The following is a 21,209-nucleotide window of genomic DNA, read 5'->3' on the forward strand; positions in this document are numbered from 1 at the left end:
CTTTCTTCCCCCCCCCCCCCCCCCCCTCATGTGTGTGTCTAAAACCACTTTCCCCTGAAACCATTTTAAATGTTCCTCCCTTTGTAATCTTTCTTTTATGTTCCTTTAAATGTGTTGGCAGGCCATCAGGTGCCAAGTTAACCGCCATCACGGAAAAGCGTGCAATAAGAACTGGGTGAAAAATCGGAGAAAGGTTCGCCCCATCCACAGACTGAGTACAGGCCAATGTGGCTGAGCAGGGAAGGGTTAGTGATGTGGGGGCTGCCGATATTAATAGGGGTGATGCAAATAGCGGGGTGTCAGAGGTATGCAGGGCTTGCGGTGGAACTTGCATGTGATCTCCAATGGGGTTTCTCCCAAAACCAAGTCTTTGCCACCGTAGCCTTCAGGCATACCCCCACCCCCACAGCAGACCGTGCCCACTTTCCCCCTCGGGCCATGTTCATTCCATGGCCGCCAACTGTTGACAGCTGGACCGTGTCACTATTTGATCAAGCTGCATCCTCCCAGATGTAGTTTGCGGTATCTCTGTCCTGTTGATTCTCATTTGTCTATCTACTGAGGAGTGTTTGAGGCCTTAAGGCTTCGAATATTTAAGGAATCTCTGTGTTTTTGTTGGCTCAGAGCATGTATTGGGTAGTGGGATTTTATTTGCTTGTATTGCTTCCTTCTATATTCCCACCCCATGTTGTTCTACCAATACATCATCATTAAATCACTTGCGCTCTGGGAAATTTGAGTATCTCAATTGCTAGTTCAGTTATACACATCCATTAAGAGACAGATTGGGTTTTCGAGATTAGTGTCCAGGATATGACCATGCCTGTGTCTGGCAATTTCACTCAGATCGCTAATTAGTGTGAACGGATATACAGCACCAATTAGTGTGTCGCTCTGATTGACTCGGTTGTGCCATTAGAGTGTAGTATCATGGCAAACAGAGCCGTAATCGAGCTTTGGAGTACCAAAATCAGTTGGCCGCCAAGACCACTTTAATGCGGTTTTGTCGGGATTCAGACCGGGAAACTGGGCCGACCCGATGGCTAAAACAAAACTTTTAGTTTTATATTTATTTAAATTGATATTGTACCTTTGTTGCTAAGGAATAGAATGGTTTCGGGTTTTTTATCTTCTTCCTCTTTAATGACCCAATTATTCCCAGGAGTCAGCTGATAACGGTTTTGGCCCATGTCTTCCATGAACTGACTAGAATGAATGAATGAATGAATGAATGATCGTTTTAAGGCCATTTTCCCCACTAGGGTGGGGGTTAGCCATGCGGGCCCCATGACAATCATGGTTCCCTGTTTTGAGGCAATGTTTTTATGGCCGGATGCCCTTCCTGACGCCAACCCTTGGTCACGCTCTTACGATGCGCAGGGATACTGTGTACCTATTCTAAATCGGGGTACACACCGTGATCATTCATCCCAGCAAGCTGGTACTCAATTTGCCGACCTCGGAAGGATAACAGGCTGAGTCAACCCCCCCTGGCGTTAATTCAGCGATCGACCAGGATTCGAACCCAGGATCCTAGGATCCCAAGCCGGCACCCTAACCGCTAAGCCAACACCAGGCTATAACTGACTAGGCAGACCAGATATTAGACTAAAGGTGCCAGAAATTTTGAATTTTACCAGGGCTGTTTTCGTTTTTTCTTTAAAATGTAATTGAAAATTTTTACAGCGAAGGAAACTGCAGGAATGCGTTTAAATAACTTTTCCACTCCATTTTAAAAGCAATATACAGGAAAGGGGAATTAGCAAAAGAATGCACTGTGAAGAGTGAAATCATTATTACTTTGGTTAAAAAAAACAAAACTCACCGACATTCTTTCTAACAAGTTTGAGCAATTAACCACTGCAGAGCTCACCGGAGTAAATACATTAAGTTATATCTGAGAATTGACGCTCTATATTAAAGTAGATCTGTGTGCAGAAACACTTAATCATTGACACATAGATCAATGTTGTTGTTGTTTCGTGTGCAGCCCGTGGCTGCTGGTTGCATCATTTTTCTGGAAGCACGTTTTTTGCCGCTGATGCAGTGCCCCAATTACCAGTGAGCTGGAACTCATTTTGCCATCCTCGGAAGGATGACAGGCTGAGTCAACCCCCCTGGCGTTAATTCAGCGATCGACCGGGATTCTGAACTCAGGATCCAAGGAGCCCAAGCCACATAGATCAATGACAATAGGCCTTCCCATTCAGGTTAGGCTAAGGATTAAATGTTGTATTTGGTGGAAAAAACATGACATTTGCATTTTGAATTTTCAAGAGCAGTGATTCATATTTTAGTTTTTGTGACAAACTTAAAGATAAGAATTCTAGTAGAGTTAAACTGAATAAAACATTATTACTCCCGCCAGGGAGTAATGCATTCGATCGTGTCCGTCCGTGTGTGTGTGTGTGTGTGTGTGTGTGTGTGTGTGTGTGTGTGTGTGTGTGTGTGTGTATGTGTGTTCGTATGTTCGTGTGTTTGTGTGTTTGTGTGTTTGTGAACAAGATATCTGGAAAAGTTCTGAACGGATTTGGATGGAAGTTGGTGGGATGATTGCCCTTGGGATAAGGAAGAATCGATTAGTTTTTGGTGAAGATCAGGATATTATTCCGGATCCAGGAATTTTTTTGGGGAATTTCTTTTTCTGTTTTACTGCATTAAAGCTTTTATTCTTATTCTTAAATGATGTTTTTCTCCTCCAATTCCGAGATATATCAAAATAAATTCTCTGACAGTTAGGACTTACTTTCTTTTTCATTTATTGTTTTGGGGAGAGGGGATGTTAAACAAAACGTATTATTCCAACTTGACCCACGGCGGGAGTATGCGCTCTACTGAGTGGCGTTCTAGTTTATTTACTGCTTCACCAGTTTCCTTTTCTATAATTCTGGCCATGCAACTCGATGAAAAAAGGATTAAATGATAAGAGTTAAAAACAACATTAAGACATCTTCTGTGACTCCATATTGTTTTAATACAAGCAAAAGTACCTATTCCCAGTAAAAGGAAATTTTTAAGTTGATCGAACAATTTAAATTATTTAATCGACCTTTAAAGGTTAACTGTGTTTCACTCTTGGTTTCACTCAGAGCTAAAGCTCGAAGCAACTTAGGAGACTAAGCTCGAAGCAACCAAAAAATGGTGGTTCAACATCAGGTGGTGGAGGCTGGATTTGTCTAAAAAGAGAGCAAAACATAGCTATTTAAATTGTGTTACAGTACTCCATGAATATCTGATTTAAATATACATTAATCCAGAAGTTAATGTTGATTTTAAAGATTACTGGACGGGACAATAAAGTGACTGAATATATTGCAGAAATAAAAGTGAAATTAAAATGTAAAATAACCAATTGGCAGCTTCTCAAATGCAGTGCGGTAAGCAGCTGCCATAAATGGGAGACAGATGGATGTATGGACAGCCACCATGGTTCACAATATTGTGAACACCATATACAGTCATGTGAAAAAGTAAGTACACCTCATGTAAAGTTTTGACTTTTTCAACATATTTCAACATACAGCTATTTGATCTTCATCTATCTATAATTCCATGAATCTCTGTGTGTATGTGTGTATGTGTGTTTGTATGTGTGTATGTGTGTATGTGTGTATGTTTGTCTGTGACCGCTGTTTCTCGACAACTACCGGTCCGATATACTTGAAACTTGCCAGGTATATTGCTGGGGACCCGAGGATGTGCCTTTTCAAGGTTTGAAATTAATCGGACAAGTAGTTACCGAGCTATGGCGATTTCTTTACCAAACACCGCAAGCCGTTCGCTTTGGACCAAACCATTACATGTAAATAGAGGGGGGGGTTCTGTGGTCGTTGCGAATGGACCAAACCATTCATGTAAATAGAGGGGGGGGTTCTGTGGTCGTTACTGCCACGTGGTTTCAAAGTTTTTTTTTGTTGTTGTTGTTTGCACGCATGTTTTTTTGCACCCACGTACGGGCACGCCCTAGGATGTTTACACACACACACCCCTACACAAATTTTTTTTTTTTTTTTTTTTTTGGCAAGGAACGGGCACCCACGTACGGGCACGTCCTAGCTTATATATAGTACGGGCATGCCCTAGTTTCAACAATTTTGATAGATAAAGGTGATATAATATAACAAATATCATGAAACATTTACATTTTGTAGTCCATTGTATAATTTAAATAGACAAATGCAAATTTTGCATGTGGAAAAAGTAAGTACACCCCGACATTTATCACTACTTCAAATACCTAAAATTAGAATCAGGTGCACCAGCTCAGGTGCAAATGATTAGAACTTCGTTAGAGAGGATCTTGGAGGAACCTGTCTTATTTAAACCTCAGACATTTAGTTTGGTTTGCTCTTTGTTGTTGAAGTGTGCGACGTCACCATGCCTAGATTAAAAGAGCTCTCTGAGGCCTTCAGAAAGAAGGTTATAGATGCCTACGAGTCTGGGAAGGGATTTAAAAATATCTCCAAACAATTTGAAATCAATCGTTCTACTGTCCGGAAGATCATTACAAGTGGACATGATTCCAAACAACTGCCAACTTGTTCAGGCCAGGCCGCCCCAGCAAGATCAGCCCGAGAGCAGACCGCAAGATGCTGAAAGAAGTCTCGAAGAACCCCAGAATGTCATCACGGGACCTACAGGTAGCTCTTGCCACTGTTGATGTCAAAGTGCACGAGTCTACCATTAGAAAGAGGCTGCACAAATTTGATCTACATGGGAGGTGTGCCAGGAGGAAACCTTTGCTGTCCAGAAAGAACATCAGGGCAAGACTAAATTTTGCCAATGAACACCGAGGCAAAGACCAGCACCTGGAACAATGTGCTCTGGACAGATGAGTCAAAGGTAGAGCTATTTGGCCACAGTACCAGAAGACATGTTTGGCGAAAACCAAAGACAGCATTTGACCACAATAACCTGATACCAACTGTAAAGCATGGTGGTGGAAATATTATGGTTTGGGGCAGCTTTACTGCATCAGGACCTGGGCAGCTGACCATCATAGAATCCACCATGAATTCTTAATTGTACCAGAGGGTGCTTAAGGATAATGTGAGGCCATCTGTCGGAGAGTTGAAGCTCAACCAAAGGTGGACCTTGCAACATGACAATGACCCTAAACATACCAGTAAATCCACCAAGGAATGGCTGAAAAGAAAGAAACAGAGGGTTCTGGAATGGCCAAGTCAAAGCCCGGATCTAAATCCCATCGAGATGTTGTGGGCAGATTTGAAACGAGCTGTGCATGCAAGAAACCCCTCAAACATCGCACAGCTGAAATAATTCTGCATGGAGGAGTGGGCAAAAAATTCTCCCAGTTGATGTCAGAGACTGGTAGACAGTTATAAGAAACGCCTACTTGAGGTTGTTTCTGCCAAAGGGGGCAATACCACCTATTAGAGCCAAGGGTGTACTTACTTTTTCCACATGTGAAATTTGCATTTATGTTTATTTAAATTATACAATGGACTACAAAATGTAAATGTTTCATGATATTTGTTATATTATATCACCTTTATCTATCAATATTGTTGAAATGAAGATCAAATAGCTGTATGTTGAAATATGTTGAAAAAGTCAAAACTTTACATGGGGTGTACTTACTTTTTCACGTGACTGTATATACTAGTGGGGTCACCCGTGGGAATCCCACGGGCATCGACGTGTGTGACATTTGGACATCTTGATTTAGATGCTGCACATTAAATTTTACAAAATGGTCACTGGCAATTCATCAGATCCAGAAATTGTGTAATGAACACAATTTATTTATTTCACATAATATGTGACCCCTCACTCCTTTCCACCTGACACTCTCCTCTCTCCACCCTGACGCCTCTCCAATCCCACTCCTCCTCACACTCCTCTCCAATACCTCCTCACACTCCTCTCCAATACCTCCTCACATTCCTCTCCAATCCCTCACACTCCTCTCCAGTCCCTCACACTCCTCTCCAATCCCTCACACTCCTCTCCAATCCCTCACACTCCTCTCCAATCCCTCATACTCCCCTCCAATTGCGCCTCACTCGTCTCTTCAATCGCTCCTCACTCGCCTCTCCAATCGCTCCTCACTCGCCTCTCCAATCGCTCCTCACTCGCCTCTCCAAACGGCCCTCACTCTCCAACCCCTCGCTCCTCTCCAACCCCTAGCCCCTCTCCAACCCCTAGCCCCTCTCCAACCCCTCGCTCCTCTCCAACCCCTCACTCCTCTTCAACCCCTCACACTCCTCTCCAATACCTCCTCACATTCCTCTCCAATACCTCCTCACACTCCTCTCCAAACGCTCCTCACACTCCTCTCCAATCGCTCCTTACTTCCCTCTCCAATCGCGCCTCACTCACCTCTCCAATCGCTCCTCACTCGCCTCTCCAATCGCTCCTCACTCTCCTCTCCAATCGGCCCTCACTCTCCAACCCCTCGCTCCTCTCCAACCCCTCACTCCTCTCCAACCGCACTCTCCTCTCCAATCGCTCCTCACTCTCCTCGACAATCGGCCCCCACTCTGCAACACCTTGCTCCTCTCCAATCCCTCGCTCCTCTCCAACCCCTCGCTCCTCTCCAACCCCTAGCTCCTCACTCTCCAACCCCACGCTCCTCTCCAACCCCTTGCTCCTCTCCAACCCCTCGCTCCTCTCCAAACCCTAGCTCCTCACTCTCCAACCCCTAGCTCCTCTCCAACCCCTCGCTCTTCTCCAACCCCTCGCTCCTCTCCAACTCATCGCTCCTCTCCAACTCATCGCTCCTCTCCAACCCCTCGCTCCTCTCCAACCCCTCGCTCCTCTCCAACCCCTCGCTCCTCTCCAAACCCTAGCTCCTCTCCAACCCCACGCTCCTCTCCAACCCCTCGCTCCTCTCCAACCCCTCACTCCTCTCCAGCCCCGAGCTCCTCTCCAACCCCTCGCTCCTCTCCAACCCCGAGCTCCTCTCCAAACCCCTCACTCCTCTCCTACTCCTCGCTCCTCACTCTCCAACCCCTTACTCCTCTCCAATTTCTCGCTCCTCTCCAACCCTTATCCCCTCACTCTCCAACCCCTAGCTCCTCACTCCCCAACCCCTAGCTCCTCACTCTCCAACTACTAGCTCCTCACTCTCCAACCCCTAACTCCTCTCCAACCCCTCGCTCCTCTCCAACCCTCCTCATCGTTGTTGCAGCAGCATCCTGTGTAAATCTGTGTTCACGTTCGTCGAGGGTCTCGTTCTCCCTTCTCGTTCTTTTTCTTGCTGCATCCTGTTCAAGTCTGCGTTCTTCATCGACCATCTCATTCATTTTGGAAATGGAAGTTTCCACGCAATGCATGAATTGTCACGATCCTCAAGAGGAAGTGTCTCGTAATCATCAAATGGCAAATAAATTACATTGTGAAAATTAAAGATTTCAAATAAACCTATTTAAAGTGTATGCGCACATAACTAATAAAAAAAAACGTAGAAATATCTCGCGGTAATTTCCTGAAACATATATTACTTCCAGATAATAATGTTGAATGAAATAAGAACGAAGAAATATATGTCGTTTTTGTGGCGATTGTCATCAAAAGTAAAAGTAATATATCTTAACGGAAAAGAAAAAGCGAATTTTAAATATATGTCGACATTTTCCCCGACTGTTATTTTAGGCGGTGTATTTTCGTGCGTCATCGTGGCGCAATTTAAAAATATATATCTCTGCATTTTCCCGTGTGTGCGTGAATGTTCTCAATTATTTCTGACACCGAGTCTAAAACCATCGATAAAAATTAAATCAGATAGTGAATTCGAGATAAAATCGTGAGGGTGACTCAATGAATGGGCTTTATTTTACAGGCCTTTGAGAAATCATTTCGTTCTACAGTGCGTATCAAAAAAAAGGTAATTCGAATTCAAGGGGTTAATATGCAAAGGTTATTTATTTTGACAATTTACATGTGGTTTACTAATTAAGAGGAGATCCTCAGCTTTCCATTGATACCTTCCATGCATCATTGCTGTCACACATGACCGAGTACATGTTCATTGAAAATGACAAGTTCAAATCGCATTTTTAGAAGTTTGGCTAATCGATGCAAGTCAGGATAATTGGTGCAAAATGAACGTCAGATGTGAACTTTTCTCAGGAATGATTGGCCTTTATGCACCCACACCTTCAACATGTCTACCTCCCCTTTCAACACAAAGCTCACAGCGGCGGAGCATGCCCTGAACTGCTCGTCTCACCATAGCCGGGTCATTGCGCAAAGCATCCACTTCATGTCGAATACGGCCCTGCAATTCGTCAAGATCACGGGGAGGAGTTACGAACACCTTGTTCGTTAAATGTCCCCAAAGGAAATAATCACATGGTGTGAGGTCAGGTGATCTTGGCGGCCATTCCACTGCATGGTTGAGGGCGATGACTCGGTCTCCAAAGAGTTCCCTCAGTCGATCTCGGACAGCTATAAGATGATGTGCTGGGGCGCCGTCTTGGGCCCACCAGAGATATCTGAAGACACGACGAACCTGTCGCTCAAAGTTCTCCTCCAGCTGCGGTAAAACTTCATCATTGATAATCTGCAGATACCTGTTACCATTGGCATTCCTTTGAAAGAAAAATGGTCCGATCACCTGACCACTTCCACAAAGTCCCAACCAAACAGTCCACTTTTGTCGATTCATGTTGGTGTCAAAATTAAATTCCAGGGGTTGTCCTGTCGGTGCATATTCAAGAACATTATGGGTATTGACCTTGCCGTCCATGGCGAAAGCAGCTTCATCACCGATAACGAGACACCGCAGGAAATTGACATCTGCTTCGCAACGTGCTATCAACGATCTGGCAAGCACCAGCCTCCTGGCAAAATCCCCTGGCGTAAGTTTTTTTTTTTTTTTTTTTTTTTTTTTTTTTTGTATACAAGATCGAGGCTCGTGAAAGAGCTAACATTAATCACACAAAAAGACAAACCGACACACAAAACACAAAAAACAAGGGGAGTGGTAGACAAGATGGGGAGAGAGGGGGAAGGACACAAAAGAGAGGGGGAAGGACACAAACAACATTTGAGAGCAGGGACATCGGGAGGACTTGGGGGGAGGTGGGAGAGGATTAAAACATATGAACACTGCAAAGACTCTGGGGTGAATTACCGGGGGTAGAAAAGATCAAGGTTTTCGATGGGGGAAGATAAGAGATGGTGGTGAACAGCTGTTTTAAAGACCTGGAGGGAGGAGTGGGATTGAAGGGAGTGGGGGAGTTTGTTCCAGAGGCGGGAGAAAAGGGGAATGAAAGAGTGAAGGTGAGCAGAGAGCCTAGACTTTGGCAGTTTAACCAGAAGAGGGTTGCAGGCAGATCTTGTGCGACCTGAAGGAATATTGGGGGGACAGAGCACAGAGAGAGCTGGGGGAGCAAGGCCGGAGAGGAGTCGGTAGAAGACAGAAAGACCACCAACCTGCCTGCGGTGAGTGAGTGAAAGGCCCTCGGCGTTGACTACATCGCAGGAGATTCCAATGATTCTGAAAGCTTTGGCCTCAACAGCGTGAAGCCGAGCAAGGTGTGAGGCAGGAGCACCAGCCCAGAGGGGGGAACAGTATTCCATTGAGCTGCGGATGAAAGCCTTGTATGTGGTGAGGAGCTCAGGTGTGCCAAGGAAGGACTTCGCACGACGGAGGATGCCCAGTCGGCGACTGGCTTTGGAGGCCAGCTTGGAAATGTGGTTTTCCCAAGAAAGATCATGGCAGATAGTGAGACCCAAAAGCTTGAGCGACAGAACTTTTTGGAGAGGATTGTTGAGAAAGTAGATGGGAGGGTTGTCCAGTCGGTCCTTTCGCAGAGACATTGTAAGAGTGTGAGATTTGTCAGGATTGAAAGACATGTTCCACTTGTTTGACCAGTCTGTGATTTTGTCCAGGTCTGCAGAGAGTGAGGAGGCTGCAGACTGCCGATCTGAGGGATGAGGAATGGAGCGACAGAGAGTAGAGTCGTCAGCAAAGAGATAGAGAGGATTTTCAAGAGAGTCAGAGAGATCATTGATGAAGACCAGAAAAAGCACAGGGCCCAGAACACTACCTTGGGGAACTCCAGCCTGAACAGGAAGAGGAGATGAGAGAAACCCATTCAGGGCCACACGTTGACTACGACCAGAGAGGAAGTCCGCCAGCCATGCGTGGAGATTTCCATGGATACCAAAGGAGGAGAGTTTGGAGAGCAGAGCAGGGTGCCAGACCGTATCGAAGGCACGTGAAATGTCAAGGGAGACAGCTCTAATTTCCTGTTTGGCGTTGAGGACCTCCATCCATTGTTGAGAAAGCAGAAGCAGCATGTCCAGAGTAGAGTGACCAGGTCTGAAACCAAATTGATGATCAGAGATCAAGCCATTGGAGAAGAGGAAAGATTTAATATCTGAAGCAATGATGGATTCCATGACTTTGCTGATAATTGGGAGAAGGCTGATTGGTCTGTAGTTGCTGGGATCTGTTTTTGCACCTTTTTTGTGCAAAGCGGTGATGTTGGCTGATTTCCAAGCAGATGGCAGATGACCTTGAGCAAAAGAGAGGGTGAAGAGAACAGAAAGAGGGAGTGAAAGTGCAGAAGAACATGATTTTAGGACCCGTGGGCTGATGCCGTCAGGACCAGTTGCAGAATCAGAGTCGAGGGTTGCCAGAAACTTTTCCACCTTGTCAGGAGGAAAGGACACAGAGTCCAGGAGCAGCTGGGTACGACTGGGTACGGTGGGTACAGAGAGGGATGGGTTTGGGACACAAGATTTAGAGGCAAACACAGAGTTGAGGCATTCAGCTTTTTCACGTGCGGAGTCAGCCGTTAAGCCGTTTGAGGTGAGGGAGGGGATGGAGGGGGAACAAACACCAGAAACAGATTTGACCAGACGCCACCAGGATTTGGAAGAGGGAGACAGATAAGAGAGTTCGGTCTTGAGAATGGTGAGATATTGTTTCCTGGCTCTCCTGAGGGTGGACACACACTTGTTTCGGGCTTTGTGAAAGGAAATGAGATTTCCTTCCGTTGGATTTGCTTTCCAGGAGACGAAAGCAAGTTGTTTCAGGGCAACAGCCTCACCACAAGATTCCGTGTACCATGGACGGGAGGAAGGGTATGACAACTGAAGACGAGATGGTATAAATCTGTGCATGAGAGAGAGCAATTTACTTTGAAAGAATTCCCAGGATGAGTTGATGTCAGAGGCGGTAGAGATGGGAGACCAGTCCAGATGATTGATGGCTGCTTGAAGACCGTGCCAGTTGGCCTGAGTGAAATGCCAGACTCGTCGACGCTGAGGAGGCTCTCTGAGAATGGTCAGAGAGATGTCCACTTTGACAAGCACATGATCAGATGAGCCGATTGGAGCAGAAGAAGAGCAGCAGACATTTTCAGGGAAGTGTGTCATAACCAAATCCAGAAGAGAAGATGCTCCGTTGACTGAGATCCAGGTCGGGAAATTGACAGATTGTGTCAGTCCCAGTGAGTCGCAGAAGTCCTTTGCTGAAGAGCCATGGCTGGTGAGAGAGGTACCCACACCCATCCAACTGGCATGGTGACAATTGAAATCACCACATATGAGGAAGAGAGAGTTGGGATGGGTAGATAGAAGTTGGTCCATATTATCAGACAGTGAGATGTAGATGGAGTCATCGCTGATTGGTGGACGGTACAACACACATATGAACAAAAGGTGGGAGCGAAGGGGAAGCCGTAGCCAAAGGTATTCCTGGGGGTGAGGTGGAGAGAGGGCAGTGGAGGGCGAGTGAGGAAGAGAGTTTTTTATAAAGATAGCAACCCCACCTCCAGGACGAGGCTCAGGTCTATCATACCGGAGGAGGGAGTAACCTGGGAGAGATACCAAGGCATCAGAGACATCATGAAGGAGGAAAGTTTCTGTTAAGCAGATCACATCTGGTTTGTCAGAAGCAACCTGTATGGAGAGGTCAGTCAAGTTTGAGCGAAGGCCCCGGATGTTTGAGGTCCATACCGTTAATGAAGAGGAAGGGGGAGCATCGGGTCCAGAACAGGGGGGGGGGAGGGGTAGGGTAAGATGTGGAAGAGGAGGAAGAGGTAGGGAGAGCTGTTGAAGGTGTGTCAGAGATTTCAGAATAGCTTGGAGAAAGGGAAGAATGGGGCGGACAAAAGGTTTGATGGAGATTGGGTGAGGCACAGTGAGGTGTTATTTGAGGAGGGGGAAGAGCAAGGCAGAAGGTTTGGGGAGATGAAGGTGAAAGTTGGAAGGAGGAAGAAGCAGGGAGGATGCTTTGAGGAGGAGGGGTGAGAGGGGAGTCTAGGAGGGGAGGAGCGAGGGAGAGTCTCGGAGGGGAGGGGTGTGGGGGGAGTTTAGGAGGGAGGGGAGGGAAGGGGCAAGGGGGGAGATTTGAAAGGGATGGGTGATGGGGAGGATTTGGAGGGGAGGGGTGAGATTGGATTTTGAAAAGTGTACGATTCATGGGAAACGAACATTTTTTGCAAAATGAGTTTGAGACCTTCGAGTCAAAAATACGTTTGAGGACACTGGAGGAGGGGTGGAGTTCTGGATAGTTTAGGGAATGTAGAAAGGAGGAACTGTAAGAGATGGTATTATATATATTTTTTGGAATGAATAGATTTGGTGAGCAAGACGAAAGCATCCTTTTGTAGGAAAAGAAGAAAAGGGTGTTATAATATATGAGAGAAAATAGTTGTTCAGGGGAGAGATTATACATTTCTAACCGCGTGATCGCGAACGAAGAACGAACGAACAAAAAGAACAAATAAACGAATAAGACCTGGGAAGGAAATAGTTTTTTTGGGGTTGTTTGTTTTTTTGTTTTTTTTGTGAGTACAGATATTAAACAAGGAGGTACGGGGTGAACGACTGGGACGAAACAGTGAACGAAAATAATTTCAGCACATTCGACGAATCGCTGAGAGAAAAACAAACCACAAGGTCGGAGACGGTACGGTAGTCCAAGCCTACGAGTACTAGGCCGCAGAATACTCGATACCATTAACCGACGATTGTGTATACATGTACGAAAAATTAGCACCGAAAATTTTCCAAAAGATACGCTATAGGTACATACACCGAAAGATAGATACAGTCTCGACAAAAACACGATTGAGAAATATCACTTAGCTTCGAAAGCGTGAGCGCATGGAGCAGCTTCGATGCCGGATGTGAAAGTTGATGCCGGATGTGAATCCGACATGGATGTTGGTGGAGGTCCAGTCTTGTGATTCGGTTGAATGTTGCCGAATGCAATCCCGTCCCATTTCGTCTTGCGCTGGTATCCCGAGGATGCTCCAAAACTTGCTGCCTTACTGCTGCAATGTTCATTTTCGATCGCCCAGTGCGCCACCTACCAGAATTCTCCTTGTTGCGGTTGAGGCTAGTGCCATGCTCTTGGTATTTTCTAACATTCGCCCAGATGGTTTTGGCTGCTGGAGGCTCCCGTTCTGGGAAACGTTCCCTGAACGCATCACGATTTCGCTGCAAACTTCCAGTTTGGTGAAAGGTTGTAACCACGAAGGTCCGCTGTTCAGTCGTAAGTTGAACCATCTTTTCAATTACTCAGACTGTCTCTAAACCCATACACTGTAGGCCCATCTTAAATACCCATCTTAAACAAAGGATGACGCAACCGATGATTACCAGACCAGCTTAACAATTTTACATAATCAACTTGGCAGTCGACAAGTAATGCGTCCATTTAAAACTGTCTTGCACCGATTAGCCAAACTTGTAAAAATGCGATTTGAACTTGTCATTTTCAATGAACATGTACTCGGTCATGTGTGACAGCAATGATGCATGAAAGGCATCAATCGAAAGCTGAGGATCTCCTCATCATTAGTAAACCACATGTAAATTGTCAATCTAAATAACCTTTGCATATTAATCTCTTGAATTCGATTACCTTTTTTTTGATTAGCACTGTATAAACGGAAACCTTCATGGGATTCTCTTCCCGTTTTTTTTCAACCGAGTCTAAAACTATGTTGGCAACTGTTAAAAATGAAATGATATATCGAATTAGAGTTGAAATAAACCTGTGTGAGAGAGAAAGACAGCACGAGCCTAACGAAACAGGCCTCAAAGCTATTCGAGTTAATAAAGTGGTGGATATTTGTTTATATGAAGCCTCTCCAAGAATGGGTGGAGCTACTCTGTAAACGGAGTAAGCCACACCCCTGGACAGACAGACAGATAGACAGACAGAATCACCGTAGCCGATTATAATATAGATTATATATATATATATATATATATATATGTACAGTACAGTGGCGTCGTGATGGGGGGGTGGGGGGGGAGGGGGCGACCGCACCAGACGCGAAGTGTATGGAGCGCCAAATGACACCCTCAAGAAAAACGTTTTCATGCTCCATTTGTTTGTATTGTATATAAATTATAATACAATGAACTCGTGAGATCACGACAAGCAATTTTCAGAACCACTTTTACAGTTTAAACTCCATGCTATGTGTCATGTCGATGTTTACAAACTCCTTTCCATCCGGATTCACTTTTTTCCTAATTCCTATCGCACAGTAAATAAATCCGTGTTCCGGTGTTGGTAATTATCTGGCTGCCTTCTGCATAGATCTATCTTGTAAAATGAGGTTTACTATGCACTCAGTAATATGGAGATCGCCCATTGGCCCAAGGGATGGAGGGGTGTAACTGTTGGACGTTTGTTATTGAATTACATCGATCAAATCAAAATATCTCAAGGTGTATGTCCCAATCAGTGAGGCCAGGATCACGTGCCAAGTGAGTTCTTTAACTTACTTGTCTTCCTCTGCTGCTTTGTCTCATCAGCTATAGTCTAGGCCATAGAAATCCCACACCATGCTGCATAGAAATACCACACCTTGCTGCATAGAAATCCCACACCATGCTGCATAGAAATACCACACCATGCTGCATAGAAATCCCACACCATGCTGCATAGAAATCCCACACCATGCTGCATAGAAATCCCACACCATGCTGCATAGAAATCCCACACCATGCTGCATAGAAATCCCACACCATGCTGCATAGAAATCCCACACCATGCTGCATAGAAATCCCACACCATGCTGCATAGAAATCCCACACCATGCTGCATAGAAATACCACACCATGCTGCATAGAAATACCACACCATGCTGCATAGAAATACCACACCATGCTGCATAGAAATACCACACCATGCTGCATACAAATACCACTCCATGCTGCATAGAAATACCACACTATGCTGCATAGAAATACCACACCATGCTGCATATAACTACCACACCATGCTGCATATAACTACTACACCATGCTGCATATAACTACTACACCATGCTGCATAGAAATACCACTCCATGCTGCATAGAAATACCACTCCATGCTGCATAGAAATACCACTCCATGCTGCATAGAAATACCACTCCATGCTGCATATAACTACTACACCATGCTGCATATAACTACTACACCATGCTGCATAGAAATACCACTCCATGCTGCATAGAAATACCACTCCATGCTGCATATAACTACTACACCATGCTGCATAGAAATACCACTCCATGCTGCATAGAAATACCACACCATGCTGCATAGAAATACCACACCATGCTGCATATAACTACTACACCATGCTGCAAATAAATACCACACCATGCTGCATAGAAATACCACACCATGCTGCATATAAATACCACACCATGCTGCATAGAAATACCACACCATGCTGCATAGAAATACCACACCATGCTGCATATAACTACCACACCATGCTGCATAGAAATACCACACCATGCTGCATAGAAATCCCACACCATGCTGCATAGAAATACCACACCATGCTGCATAGAAATACCACACCATGCTGCATAGAAATACCACATCATGCTGCATAGAAATCCCACACCATGCTGCATAGAAATCCCACACCATGCTGCATAGAAATACCACACCATGCTGCATAGAAATCCCACACCATGCTGCATAGAAATACCACACCATGCTGCATAGAAATACCACACCATGCTGCATAGAAATACCACATCATGCTGCATAGAAATCCCACACCATGCTGCATAGAAATCCCACACCATGCTGCATAGAAATACCACACCATGCTGCATAGAAATACCACACCATGCTGCATATAAGTACCACACCATGCTGCATAGAAATACCACACCATGCTGCATAGAAATACCACACCATGCTGCATAGAAATACCACACCATGCTGCATAGAAATACCACACCATGCTGCATAGAAATACCACATCATGCTGCATGCATGATTGATGTTGTTTTTATTAACTACCTTTTACAATACCTGCCTGCTCTACTGCTTCAGCATTAGTTTACCTTTCACCAAGCCCAGGTCTGCTTGGCCCATGGCGGGGATTATACGTTCGTTTTATTATTGTCAAATAGTACGAATATTATTATTGTTGTTAATATTATTAGTATTAATAAATGCTTTGTTACAATGTTATCATTGTTTTTGGTAGTTATTTGGTGATAGGAATACCATGCCATGGAAGGACCTATTAAAGGAAAATATTAAACTGCTTTATACACCTTAATATATTAAACTATGTTTCAAACTGCTCTCTATTCGTATGCAGTCTTTTTTAGACTGCTCTATGCACCTTAACATGGCGCGTCTTTAGAAACATCGGAATTTTTGCGGATTATTTGTAGTTAATTAGCCGAATCATCTCAGGATAGGAAGTTCTGACTATGACAGTGCCTGCAGGGGGCGATATTTTGACCTTCGCCCCAAACACCACAAACCACCACTGTATAATATGTATATGTATATATATATATATACATACACATACACAGTGGCGTAGTGATGTATATATATATATATACATATATGTAGTGGCATATACCTTTTTTTGGTGAGGTAGGGTTGGAATTGGGTGTCTGAACACAAAGTAAACGTCCATTTTCAGTGTTCTTAATATTTTGTTATTCACAGCAACATTATCCAGTATTATAAAAAAAAGTAATGTGGTTGAGAAAATCTGTATTGATTCGTGTGAAAAACAAAAAAAGAAGAAACAACACTGATCATTTAACAATGCAGGGACTTACCGGCGTATATGAATGACAATAGATCGAAGAATGAACAATACAGGTATATTAAAGGAGATCTGCATGCCGACACAACCTCACCGACACAAACTGACTACAATGGCCTCTCCAATCCCTTTTTGAATGGATGAGGATAAAAACTGAAATACAGTACATCGTTTGCTTCGTCCCTGATGAAGGCTACTCTGTGGTGTAAACAATAAATACAGCATTTGTCTACCTTATGTCTGGTATTGCCTTAACGGTTAAGGTGTGTGGCTTAAGATATTAGGCTCCTCTGTTTGAGCCCACGTCGTGCCGATAAACATAAGATCATGTGGGTTGAATCAGCCTGTCAGTCATCCGTGGTCGGTGTAATGAGTACCAGCTTACTGCGAAGTATGAGCCATTCGAGTATCCTGCATTGAAGTGGAGACACATCCAGCCAGGATTGTGTTCCCTAACGAAGGTAAACTGCCTCGGCAGCCTTATGCATCTGAAGATGTGATGGGAATGGTTCTTCTTCTCATTGTTCTTTGTCTATCTTGCAAGGTGATGTTTTGATACATTGAATTTCACAATTAAAGTACCAATTGGTGTAGCCTTTTCTTGCCAATACTGTCGAGTCCACAGTAAGAGACCTCTTTGAAAATGCTGATGCGATACCCTCAGCTGCCACTTTGGAAAAGGCCAAGCAGAATACATTAGCCTTTACTTTTTATAATTAATAAAGAGGCAAGTAACCAATGTAAATATCTTATTGTATTCTTTTGGAGGAAAAAGATTTTTTAATGTCTTCATGTTCCACTACCTTGCTTTTGCAGAGGGAATTCCACAGGTATATTTCTATGGCCCCTGCACAAAATACAATGCAATGGTCTTAGAACTTCTTGGACCAAGTCTGGAGGATTTGTTTGATCTGTGTAACCGCACCTTCTCGCTCAAGACAGTTTTGATGATCGCTGTGCAACTGGTAGGTATTCTGGAAAGTATCACACAGTATGCTGGTTTCTATGCATTGGGAAGTTATCTCCCCCCAGTAGGATAAATATTTACAGGTTATCAATATGGTGGCCTCTAAAGGTGGTTATATATATTATATAATATGGTGGATTTAATACAGTGATGTAAATAAGTTAATTCTTTTCAGAATACATGTTTTATGCAGGTCTGAAACATATACGAGTGCAACGGTACCTGGAGTACCTGGAGTAACTCAGGGTACCTGGAGCCATTAGCATTATCACATGAACAACTCATCGATATGCTGGACATTTAAGGCATATTAATTGCAGGGCAGGTGTTCCATGTATAAAGCAAGGCACTGCAGCTGCAGGCCCATGGAATTTTTTTTTTTTTTTTTTTGTATACTGAATCGAGGCTCGTGAAAGAGCTAACATTTATTTCACAAACAAATCAACCAGACAAACAAAATATACAAAAAGAGGGAGCGGAAGACAAGATGGGGAGAGAAGGGGAAGCACACAACCACAACATTTGAGAGCAGGGAGAAGTGTGGGAGGGAGAGGGCTTGGGGGCAGGAGGCGTGGGAAGGGGGGGGGGGGGGGGAAAGTATAAAACACAAGGGGACCGAAATTAGCGGGGGTAGAAAAGATCAAGGTTTTGGTTGGGGGAGGATAAGAGATGGTGGTGAACAGCTGTTTTAAAGACCTGGAGGGTGGAGTGGGATTGAAGAGAGTGAGGGAGTTTGTTCCAGAGGCGGGAGAAAAGAGGAATGAAGGAGTGAAGGTGAGCAGAAAGTCTTGATTTTGGCAGTTTAACCATAAGAGGGTTGCAGGCAGATCTTGTGCGACCTGCAGGAATATTTGGGGGACAGAGCCCAGAGAGAGCTGGGGGAGCAAGGCCAGAGAGGAGTCGGTAGAAGACGGAAAGACCACCAACCTGCCTGCGGTGAGTGAGTGAAAGGCCCTTGGAGTTAGCTTCATCGCGGGAGATTCCAATGATTCTGAACGCTTTGGTTTCAACAGCGTGAAGACGGGCTAGGTGTGAGGCAGGAGCACCAGACCAGAGGGGAGAGCAGTATTCCATAGAGCTGCGGATGAAAGCCTTGTATGTGGTGAGGAGCTCAGGTGTGCCAAGGAAGGACTTCGCACGACGGAGGATGCCCAGTCGGCGACTGGCTTTGGAGGCCAGATTTGAAATGTGGTTTGAAAAAATTTGAAAATTTTGAAAAAACAACCAAAAATTTGAACATGATGAGAGCCTCTCTCCTTGGAAATCTGCATTTAGAGTCAGCTTTCCAATAGTCTAAAGCTCAAAAAGTAGGATTAGTAGAAGGAAGACAAGGTGCAAGGATAGCGAGAGTTAAAATGTTTTTTTCTGGGGATCTGTGGATCTAGGAGATACTTAGATGAAGACAATCTGTGGTCTTGAAGGATTGGTGGGAAGAGGACAAAAAGACACATCGGGATTTGGTGCCACAGACCAGCAAAAAAGCAGGTGGGTGGAAAGGAGTGGTGAACAGAAAATTCACACTTTGGGAGGACAAAAATAACTGTGTGAACCTGTGCAAATCTTTGAGATTGGGGAAGGGGGGGGTTAAAAGGCAATGAATTGGCAGGGGTACTACACCAGATGCACACTTGCAGTTATTTTTAAGAAAAGCTCAAAAATATAATTTCAGTCCAATTGTTAATGACCTCTCTCTTTACTGTGCTTTTGGTTGCTTTATTTGTTTTACTAACTCACATTCTGTGTTATTTTCGTGTTCAGAATTAAATATCGTGCAGATAAATTGGACAAGGGTTGCCTTTTCCAATTTCCACATTTAGTCAGGTTCACTATGTTTTTTCGTTCAAAATCATGGTAGATTAGCAAACCTATACATTTTTGGAAACGTTATTACATGGAAAATCTGAAAATCAATGTTTACATTTGCCAATTCCGACCAATTCCATTCCACCAATTCGACCATTCGACCAATTCGATCGATTCGATTCATCGAATTCGATTCGATCGACCATTCGACCAATTCGATTTGCCAATCAAATTGACCGACCTTTGCTTGTGTGGAACGGACTGTGAAAACGATGCGGACTATATTGTCGGATACGACACACAGGACAGTGATGACGAACTCTAAATGGCATATTCTGTAATCGTGTATGTTTGATGCCATTGACTGCCTGTGTATATTTTGTCATTGACTGCCTGTGTAGATGTGAAGTTATACTGACTGCATGTGTATATATGATTTTGCTGACTGCCTGTGTATGTTTGGTGATATGAATTATTGTGACACATTTTGATGTTATTAACTGCCTGTACAAAATGATAACATGTATTTGATTATGCAACTTATCGCGAATATAAACACAGTATTTTGCAATTCAAAACCTTTGATTCGTGTCTTACCATTCCCCATAGCACTAATTTGATACTTTCATTGGATTCCTTGTCCCTGAAAATATAGGTTTAGTATATTTTAAAAAGTTTTTAGGGTAATTAGAGGCAGAAATAGAACAAAATATGTATTTTACAGTGGCCATTTTGAAAATCCAAAATGGCCGCCATACAGGTATCTCTCCAAATGTAAACATTGATTTTTAGTTTCCTTATGCTATAACCTTTCCAAAAATGTATAGGTTTGCTAATCTACCATGATTTTGAACGAAATATAATTTATTGTCATAGTGAACCTGACTAATTTACCTTGAATGGCCCTGTGTCGCTTCTTCAGTTTTTATATTTGCTTTATTAAATCAATAATTTTAAAATTTATTTGGCTTCATGATATTTTTGTATCTTTGAATACAAATAATTAGTTTACAAAACAATTTCAGATACTTATCACTAACTTCATTTCTTTAGATTGTTGTTATTTATCTTTAGATTGTTGTTATTTATTGGTGTAATTTTAACCTTTTAATTCATACAATAAATAACTAAGAGTATTTAACAATGTAGAGCCTTGCTTGGGTATATACAGATCATGCCAGAGTGTGGAGAGTCAGCCGCCGTACTGCCGTAATGACATCAGATGTAATCACACCACCCTGTCATGTAACCAGATCCCCAGCTCTGATTGGTATATGTTTGAGGGGACATACATACATACATACATACATACATACATACATACATACAGACGGACAAACACTGTTCTAGACGGCTTTGCCATATGATCCACCACGCGGTAACCCGGGTTGCCCCATGATTTAAAATCATTTTACA

General features: G+C 43.8%; 2 protein-coding genes across 4 annotated transcripts in view; one reads left to right on the top strand and one right to left on the bottom strand.

Moving 5' to 3' along the window:
• The window catches only part of LOC137431330 (zinc finger protein 608), a 1,424,803-nt gene that overhangs the window by 614,224 nt on the left and 789,370 nt on the right, over positions 1–21,209 (bottom strand). The window lies entirely within an intron of this gene.
• The window catches only part of LOC137431326 (casein kinase I), a 117,771-nt gene that overhangs the window by 57,352 nt on the left and 39,210 nt on the right, over positions 1–21,209 (top strand). For all 3 annotated transcript variants that reach the window (XM_068122545.2, XM_068122544.2, XM_078781868.1), the window contains one exon: positions 17,840–17,988. In XM_068122545.2, the coding sequence (XP_067978646.1) occupies positions 17,840–17,988 (149 nt within the window). The remainder of the gene's footprint in view (positions 1–17,839; positions 17,989–21,209) is intronic.

This window comes from Myxine glutinosa, chromosome 7 (assembly GCF_964187855.1).
Source record: "Myxine glutinosa chromosome 7, kmMyxGlut1.1, whole genome shotgun sequence".
NCBI classification, from domain to species: Eukaryota; Metazoa; Chordata; class Myxini; order Myxiniformes; family Myxinidae; genus Myxine; species Myxine glutinosa.